Raw genomic sequence first — 9,949 nt, forward strand, 5'->3', positions numbered from 1 at the left:
ACAACAATAACCACCATGTATATTCATACCTGCTCTATGACAATGTTTTAGCTGAATCTGCATGTTGTATTGTGTTGAATAGTGTTTCTCTCTCTCTCCCTTCCTCTATCTCGCTCCCTCCTTCTCTCTCTCCGTTCCTCTATCTCTTCTCTCCCCATTCTCTCTGTCTCTTTCCGTCCCCCTTTCCTTCCTCCCTCCTCTCTACCCCCCCTCTCGATCTCCCCATTCTTCTCTCCCTTCATTCCTCTCTCCTCTCTTCCCTCTCTCAGAGGAGGTCCCAGTGGGTATAATAGCAGGAGGGACTGTTGGCTGCACCATCCTGCTRTTCCTGTGTTTACTAGTCCTGGTCCTCATCTTCTACCGGCAGCACAAAGGCAGTGAGTGACACCTGCATCTATTCCCCACAGACAAACCATCTATAAAGTATCAAACACACACCAATACATGTTTCAGATGCCCATGCCCTAAAAACACCATACACCTGATTGTCTCTGATTGTCCGGTACTGACACATTGTCTCAGTACTGGTACCCCCTGTATATAGCCTTGTTATTTAGATCTGTCACTTTCTCTTCTTTTTCTCTTTTTCTTCTACTTTGGTCCCCSTCTTGTGTTGGATTCCTCCCCACCTTTGTTGTTTTTTCGTTGTTTGATGGTTTAGTTTCTGCCCTCCTCTCTCCCTCCTCTCCCTCCTCTCAGCCCTTTAAATTGTCGTCAGATATCTAACCTGTACCCTCGTTATTGTTATTTTATTGTGTTACTATTTATTATATTTTTTTWMTTTAGTTTATTTAGTTTATATTTTCTGAACTCTATTTCTTGAACTGCATTGTTGGTTAAGGCCTTGTAAGTAAGCATTTCACAGTAAGATCTACACCTGTTGTATTAGGCGCATGTGTCAAATACAATTTTATTCGATTTTTGATTTGATATCAATATATGAACCCATTATTCGCATAATCCACATGCACGTATACATATGGTATCTATCTAAATCAATATACCCTGACATATCCAGCAGTATTCAACTGTGTGCTGTGCTGTTGTGCCGTGCTTCCAGGTCGTCGCGGGGTCACGCTGGGTAAGCCAGACATCAAGGTAGAGACAATAAACAAGGAGACCCACAGTCTGGAGGAGGACTCCGGCAGCGTTTCCACGGCATCACGCATGGTCAAGGCCATGTACTCGGTGAGTTGCCATGACAACGGGACAGCAGGTTGCCTTGAACTTTCCTGCCTTTGGTTTATGTTACCCAAGTTTCCCCTCAGGGGATCAATAAAGTTTATTCAATCATTCCAACGATGCCTGAACTCTGAAGCTCTCACATTACACAACCAGCCTCTTAGGAGAAATCCTAAAATTATTTTTACCTCTCAATTGTATCAACTTTTGCTGTTCTATCTTTTCAATCACAATACTCACATTTTTAACACTTATGATGACCCTTTTTCAACCTTAATTTAGATCTGTCACTTTCTCTTCTTTTTCTCTTTTTCTTCTACTTTGGTTCCCCTCTTATGTTGGATTCCTCCCCACCTTTGTTGTTTTTTCGTTGTTTGATGGTTTAGTTTCTGCCCTCTTCTGTGCCCTTCTCTCCCTCMTCTCAGCCCTTTAAAGACGATATAGAACTGAAACAGGACCTACGCAGCGACACTCTAGACACACGCCAGGAGTACGACCTTAAGGTGATATCATCACACACAAACACACACAYGCGCACGTACACACCCACGCACACATTCACACGGACACCCACACACACCTTATCTACAATATGTCTTCTTCTCTCTCTCCAGGATCCCACCAATGGCTACTATAACGTGCGAGCCTCCACCCATGACGAGGGCCGTCCCGCCTCCCGCTCCATGCACTACTCCGACTACCGGCCCTCCAACACCCCAGGGGGCGCTGCCTCCGTCAGCAGCAGTGCTGGAGGATCAGGGGCCACGGCCAGCGGAGGAGGCCCTCCAGGCCCAGGGCCCCTCAACACCCCTGGCCGCCCCAGCTGCTACGACCCCCGTCCCCCCTCCAGACTGTCCCATAACAGCTATGCTCAGTTTAACACATTCACCCGGGCTGGGCAAAGCCAGCCGCCCCCTCCCAACCCCCCGCCGCAGACCAGCGACTTCCCTGTTGACTGCAGCCTGTTGGACTCCTCTCAACTGGCCTACGACAACTACGGCTATCCCTCTCACCCCTATACCCCCTACCGCATGGGCTTCGCCCCGCCCACGGTGGCTCCCTTGGAAGCCGGTCCGTCCTATGAGATGTACGGGGTTGGGCCGGGGGTGGGCCCTGTGCCAGGGGTGGGGCCTGGTGCGGGGGTGGGGCCGGGGGCGACTCCATCAGGGTCAGAGACTGGACTGGGGAAGTATGGAAGCTCCACCCGCTTCTCCTATACCTCGCAGCACTCTGACTACGGCCACAGAGGACACACACAGAGGATGCAGACACATGTGTGAGATACAGTACATTCTCACGTAGAGGGTGAGGGCGCATTCTCATACACACTGTCACTCAGTCGCACACACACATTCGCATTCTCAAACATACACACACAAACACACTTGAGTGTACACAGACACACACACTGAGACACACATGCAGGCACACACACACAGACACACACACACACACACACACACACAGGAGTTAGGATTTTCCCACGAGACAGGGACGTATGAGAAAGAGAGATAGTCCAGATCAGTGGAAAATAGAGAGTATCCCAATGAGACAGAGGGGAATTCCTTGTAATCAGAATTCCAACATTCCCAGTGTTCAATTCTTCGCTCTGAAAGAGCAGAAAGCGAAAGTCACAATCAAGACCAGAGAAAATAGGACTAGAGAGAACAAGAGATCTTTAGATCTTAATTGTCAAAATAAATAGCCGAAGTGCTATGAATTTAGACTGTAATGAGTGACGAGAGGGAGGGTGGGGGCGTTACAGGCAATTTATTCCATATACGATTGCCAAATATTAAAGTAAGGCATATCATGGAGAAATTGACCATCAAATATGGTACTCGTTCGTTGGGCGGGAGAAACCTCAACCAGTGAGGAGTAATGACTGTCCGCCATTTTGTTTTAGCTGGTTGTTGTTTTATACAGTGATCTTAGAGCACATATATATCCCAGAATGCTTTACTTCATTGGCGCCATTGGTGCTGGTTAGTGGGGCCATGGTACGTTTTGCACTGCATTACAAACAGTATTCATTGCTTAGACATCYGTTATCTATATCTATAGCTGTATTATATATATGTCTGTTTTTATTTGCACACCAACAAACTAGAGCTTTGTATTCTATTTTTTAACATTTTACTGAATTATTTTTGTCATATTTCTGTGAAGGAAGTGTCTGTGGACCAAAATGTTCAAACTTGAGAGGGTTTAGTATTTGTTTGGGTGATATTCACCCCAACAAACAAAGAGAAACATGAAGAAGTATTTGTGGACCTGTTTCTGTCAGTCATGATGACTGGCAGAATTCAGGAAGGGGGGGTGTATACAGGAACCTTTTTACCAAGTGTCCATGTTGCTCTTTATTTTGATGTAAATCTTGGGTTACAAGCATTTATGCAGTAGATAGCATGCAGGAGGTCCTTATATTGGCAGGTGTTGTGTGTTGCTAGGCCTACCAAGGGTTTAGGTATTGAGGCAGTTCCGGGCAWATGGAACTACAAGCCTGGTAGCCTGTGATTCAAACTGAAATCGCTTTGTTACACCATTTATATGAATATACTACATAATTGATATGATGAAACATAGCAAATTCAGCTTGGATMCAGACTATAAGCCTTAGCCTGGTGCCCCCTGCTGAAATAGAAAGAGGTGATGTGGTAGCCTGGTCCCAGGTCTGTTTGTGCTGTCTTGCCTACTCCTATGGTCATTGTCACACTTGCGAACAAACAGACCTGGGACCATGGCTAGTGAGATGGTGTGTACGGAGGTTTAGAACAGAGTGGCCTTTGGGAACATGTGGTAAACGCTTTCATTACTCATACACAATCAGCCATGATGACGAGGCCTGAGGAGAATGTGTATAGAAAGGTGCAATGAAGGTTTTTCTACAGTATTGCCATATAGTGGTGTGTGATTGTGTGAATGTGTATGGGTAAAAGAAAGAATGAGCAAAAGGGAGAGAGATTGAGAGAGTGTGTGTGTGTGTGCGTGCGTGCGTGCGTGCGTGCGTGTGTGTGTGTGTGTGTGCACATCTATTTGTACAGTGTTTGTATAGATGTGTGAATGGCTGTGTGTGTATGTAACACATATACATACCGTACTCTACCTGCGTGTGTGCGTGAATATTGTATGCGTGTGTGTATGTCTGTATGTGTTTATGTGTRTGAGTGTTTCAGTAATACAGCGTTTCCCAAACTCGGTCCTGGGGCCCCCCCTGGRTGGATGTTTTGGTTTTTGCCCTAGTACTACACAACTGATTCAAATAACCAACTCATCATCAAGCTTTGATTATTTGAATCAGCTGTGTAGTGTTAGGTGCAAAAACCAAAMCGTGCCCCCTTTGGGGTCCCCAGGACCGAGTTTGGGAAACGCTGCATTAATATGTCCATATCATTTCTCTTTGCAATCCTGTTCCAATACTTGTATACCTCTGGTAGGACTGTATCCTGTATTATTGTGTCTTTGAATTTAGAAATACAATGTTTATCTTATTGTACTGTTCAACGTAGCAGAGAAAAACTGTTCAAAAGATGTACAACAAAAATCACATTTTCATTTTTTAAGTTCATTATCTCCAATATTTTTTAAAAATGGTATGTAATTATTTTTCCACAGTATTACAGAAATAAAAAGCACTGTTTTTTATAAAATAAACCATATTGTGTGATGCTTTCAGGGGAATGGGATAACTTCCAATTCAGAGAATACAGTTTATTTTGTTTTCCCCTACAATCAACATATATTATTACCTACAACACAATGTAATATAAAAAACAAAATAAATGGAAACTTCTTTAATTAGAGCCAAATTTGAACAATGTCTGAAAATGCTATTAATCACAGCAAATCAATACAATTAACTTTATTAATGATTTTAAATCATTTGACAGCCTKTATCGGTACACATTAATTGTACTAATAATTATATTATATAAATGTCAAAAAGCACAACAACACTGTGCTATATACTTTTACTGGGCAACAGTCACTTGACTATTTCCACTACCACTGTATTCACTATTTCTACTGTTACTATTCCACTAAAGGCTTCTATCCTACTACTACAGTTATACTTCTACAATACACTAGCGTCAAATTTTCAACACTAACAATTTTAACTTCTTCCACTATAATAAAAATACTTATTGGTGTATTGTCACACAATTTTTCTAGCGCCAACTCAACTTCCATTATATTTCAGTACGATAGGTGGCAGTAACATAACTCTGTCATCTTTGCTTCCTAAACCAAAAAATAAGAAAATCMTTGTTGCCGACTGCACRGCCAGAGATACTTTTSAGGAGATAGGAAACTTTCTAGGAATTTAAYTATGGTGATTAATGGCACTGCCAAAGTGGAGAGGAAATCCAAGAAAATAGCTATTATTGTGGATGCGGCGGAATGGTTCCTGGGACTGAAAGACTTCTTGGCGGAGGAGTTGCATGGACTATTGTCACAAGCAGTACCTCCCTCTCAGGTCATAGAGCTTGAGAAGGGAGATTTGAAGGAAGGAAGAGTGTACGTGTTTTGGTTTTGTCAATGTGGTTTTTATTGTTTTATTTTTGGTGGATTAAGTTTTTCCTATCAAGTATGGGTTTTATTTGTACCTTGTTTTTGTTTTTTTACCCTGTCCAATTGGTGGCGGTAATGCACCTTTTGGGGTTGTAGTCGGCTATACATTCCACAGAAGAAGACAGCCAAGATGGTGGGGACAGTATTGAGGTCGCTTAGCAAACTTGGACGTCATTCAACAAAATGTATTTTAAATARTAATATGGTCAGCACTGGTTGCACTGTCCTGCAAAATAGGTGAGAAGTTAAAATTTTGATAAATGCAATAATAATTTCACTTGTTATTAATGATATCCAAATAAGTCATTCGGGATACAAAAACAATATACTGTCACATAACCGCTAACGTTACTGTAGCTAACGTTAGTATTAGCAAGCTAGAAAATGAGTCCATAGGGCTTACCTGCTCACCATATAACAGCGTTTTGGTTTTTTGTTCAGACTTAACAGCCCACCCTACAAGGGGGGGAAACATACATTTGTGCCTTGACAATTAGGCTATGGACCCTACCTACCCCTGCTGTGTGAAATGTGATTAGTGACCCGTCTGTTTTGGCTGACCTAGAGCGTAATAATGCCCAACCCTGAGCTCTGTCGTCATTACGAGGTGTTTCCTTGGCACTTGTGGTTGCTCAAGACTGAGTTGCCTCACCTCAAGAGCCTTTGTAGGTTAAACACTGGCTAAACAACATCCACACCCACACTGTGCCTTAGAAACAGTACTGATTCCCTATTGACACATCATGGTTGCTTGTTCTTTTCTTCTAGACAGAAACAACGGCAGCCAGATGTGGAGTGGACGGAGCGGTATGCCGGGGCGGTGATGTATCCCAGCTCCATCACTGAGAAATGGGTCCCCCCCACCATGGAATGGTACGCCCCTATGAATAGCCTAGTTATTTAGGCAGAGACCTCTATAAATATTGATATGTATGGTAGTTGTATTTTATTGCCTCCTATTTTATTGAACCAGATTTGCACTTAGTCAAAGTGGTTGTCAGTGGTTTCTAAACACAGCCTGTGACTTGATAACTTTATTATAGATTTAGTCATACGCTGTGACTTTATCATAGTCATTCTACATATAGCTTTATCTCAACTCGTATGCATGAATTCCAAACCAACTAGCCCCTCTGCAACCTCTCAATCTGCAAATCCCTGATSAAGGCCAAGAGCCGAAACGCATTGGTTTTACTTTTTAAAAGAAGCTTTCTTATCAACTTCAACTGTCCTCCAAGAGTTGCTGACTCTCYTCTCAACCACTCTTTCTCTCCACAGATAAAGATGCTCCTATGGAGAAGGAGGTGTCTAACCTGACCATTAACTTTGGGCCCCAGCACCACGCTGCCCACGGCATGCTGCGTCTGGTGCTGAAGCTCAGCGGGGAGTCGGTGAAGAAGTGTGATTCCCATGTGGGCCTGCTGCACCGCGGCACAGAGAAACTACCTGCAGGTACGTAGTTGCTACCCTGTTATAGCACACCCAGAGACAGTAAGGTATGCGCAGCGGATATGAAAATTGGCTGAAAGTAACTTGCATCAGTGTCCTGGCTTGTAATGTACATGATGCATGTTTAGACTCTTCTGTATCAGGCATGTTTTTATTGGATGAATTGCATTCACATGTGTGTGTGTGTGTGTGTGCACTTTAGGCGCTACCCTACTTTGACAGGCTGGACTACGTATCCATGATATGTAACGAGCAGGCCTACTCTCTGGCCGTGGAGAAGCTGCTCAACATCCAGGCCCCACCCCGTGCACAGTGGATCAGAGTTGAGACTAGGTGCTGCTAGATGACCATGCCAGAAAGGACAAACATACCAGAATCTCAGGTATTCATTAGTGCACACACCGTTGCAAAATGTTTTGCAACATAAAAAGGGTTTCCTATTTCAGACGGTTTGCTGCCATTTGGTTTCGAGTGAATGTCACTAATAATCAAGCCAAGTATATAAGCTTTTTGCCCTTAATTTAGGCTTAGAGATAAGGGTACATTTTGAATCAGGGATGAACATTTGTGGTTAGAGAAGTGCTGCACCTCCCTCCTTTACCAGCAGGACAGTAACAAGCGTGAGAAGCATAACCTTGTAAGATCATCTGGACCCAAATTGCCATTTTATACAAGGTCACTAGGGGGCAGTAGTTCGCAGTCAACATGGATATTCAAGTTCAACAGTCAACATGGATATACAGAGGGAATGTGGCCTGTCATGGAATGCAATCTTCACACAGGCAGAAGAGGGGCAGCAGTAGTGAAGTAAGTATGCATTTTCAGTGTGTTTTTCTGTGTGGTAGTTCTTTTCGGAGAGCTGACTCGCATCATGAACCACATCATGGCCATAACCACGCACGCCCTGGACATCGGCRCCATGACCCCTTTCTTCTGGATGTTTGAGGAGAGGGAAAAGGTGAGGGCACTGGGTAGACTAGAGTAGTGTATGACCTTTCTTTGAGGTGATTGGTCGCAGGTTGTCATTGTTAATAAGATTTTATTAATTGACTTGTGTAAATAAAGGTTTGCTGTAGAAGCCATTTTGAGCTCATTCACAGGTAGTTTTTTTTTTAGGGATGTTCTGTCTTGTCTCTATCCTTCTCCTAGATGCTTGAGTTCTATGAGCGTGTCTCAGGGGCCAGGATGCATGCAGCCTACGTCAGACCTGGAGGAGTACACCAGGTGAGGGCTCCCCTAGGTCCAAATCTAGGATCAGCATCCTCTTCCCCCAATCCTAACCTTAACTGTAACGCAAAACTGACCCAAGATCAATAGACGAGGTGGAGGAGATGTTGACCAACAACCGTATCTGGAAGAACCGAACTGTGGACATTGGGGTTGTGTCTGCTGAGGACGCACTCAACTATGGCTTTAGGTGAGGCAAATAAATGTGTATATATATATATATATATCTATCACACTACCGTTCAAAAGTTTTGGGGGCACTTAGAAATGTCCTTGTTTTTTAAAGAAAAGCTCATTTTTTTGTCCATTTAAAATAACATCAAATTGATCAGAAATACAGTGTAGACKTTATTAATGTTGTAAATGACTATTGTAGCTGGAAACGGCAGATTTTTTAAATGGAATATCTACATAGGTGTACAGAGGCCCGTTATCAGCAACCGGCACGTTGTGTTAGCTAATCCAAGTTTATCATTTTAAAAGGCTTTAGCCTTTTAGCCTCCCGGCTGCGCCCACCAACATCCTAGTAAGGAAAAGGAGCAAAGAGAAATAATTCGGCAGACAGAGTGGGAGGGTGAAAACTGTTGTGCTGATTTTAAAGAAGCAATAGTTTGAGAAACAGACGCCTCATAAGTCCTCAACTGGCAGCTTCATTAAATAGTACCCGCAAAACACCAGTCTCAACGTCAACAGTGAAGAGGCGAYTCCGGGATGCTGGCCTTCTAGGCAGAGTTGCAAAGAAAAAGCCATATCTCAGACATGACAATAAAAATAAAAGATCAAGATAGGCAAAAGAACACACACTGGACAGAGGAACTCTGCCTAGAAGGCAAACATCCTGGAGTCACCTCTTCACTGTTGACGTTGAGACTGGTGTTTTGCGGGTACTATTTAATGAAGCTGCCTTCTAGGCAGGGSCTAATGGAAATCAAGGACATTTCTAAGTGACCCCAAACTTTTGAACGGTAGTGTGTGTATGTATATATGCACTCTCTTACAGTTGAAAACCTAATGACATCTGTAACTAACTCTGCCAGTGGTGTGATACTGAGGGGTTCAGGCATCAAGTGGGACCTGAGGAAGCCTCAGCCCTATGACGAGGTGGAGTTTGACATCCCCATTGGCAGCAAGGGAGACTGCTGTGACAGGTGAGAAGAACTCCTATTATCCTCTCAGCCTCTTCTTTTAACCCGCTAAGTTGACTGAAAACATTATCATTTACAGCAACGACCTGGGGAATAGTTACAGGGTAAAGGGATGAATGAGCCARTTGTAAGCTGGGGATGATTAGGTGACCGTGATGGTATGAACGCTAGATTGGAAATTTAGCCAGAACACCAGGGTTAACACCCCTACTCTTACAGTAAGTGCCATGGGATCTTTAGTGACCACAGAGAGTCAGGRCACCTGTTTAACGTMTCATCTGAAAGACGGCACCCTACACAGGGCAATGTCTCCAATCACTGCCCTGGGGCATTGGGATGTTTTTGTAGACCAGAAGAAAGAGTGCCTCCTACTG

The 9,949-nt window shown here is 43.6% G+C and overlaps 1 protein-coding gene and 1 pseudogene across 1 annotated transcript in view; both read left to right on the forward strand.

The window, feature by feature from the left end:
- LOC111960167 (kin of IRRE-like protein 1) overlaps positions 1-4,836 on the forward strand; it is a 56,313-nt gene extending 51,477 nt beyond the window's left edge. The window contains exons 7-10 of the mRNA XM_023982065.2: positions 270-377; positions 1,061-1,188; positions 1,608-1,685; positions 1,797-4,836. Coding sequence (XP_023837833.1) covers positions 270-377; positions 1,061-1,188; positions 1,608-1,685; positions 1,797-2,462 — 980 coding nt within the window. The 3' untranslated portion in view covers positions 2,463-4,836. The remainder of the gene's footprint in view (positions 1-269; positions 378-1,060; positions 1,189-1,607; positions 1,686-1,796) is intronic.
- Positions 4,837-5,460: 624 nt separating this feature from the next.
- LOC111960168 (NADH dehydrogenase [ubiquinone] iron-sulfur protein 2, mitochondrial-like) overlaps positions 5,461-9,949 on the forward strand; it is a 10,150-nt pseudogene continuing 5,661 nt past the window's right edge.

The sequence above is a fragment of the Salvelinus sp. IW2-2015 genome, linkage group LG37 (assembly GCF_002910315.2).
Source record: "Salvelinus sp. IW2-2015 linkage group LG37, ASM291031v2, whole genome shotgun sequence".
Taxonomy (NCBI): Eukaryota; Metazoa; Chordata; class Actinopteri; order Salmoniformes; family Salmonidae; genus Salvelinus; species Salvelinus sp. IW2-2015.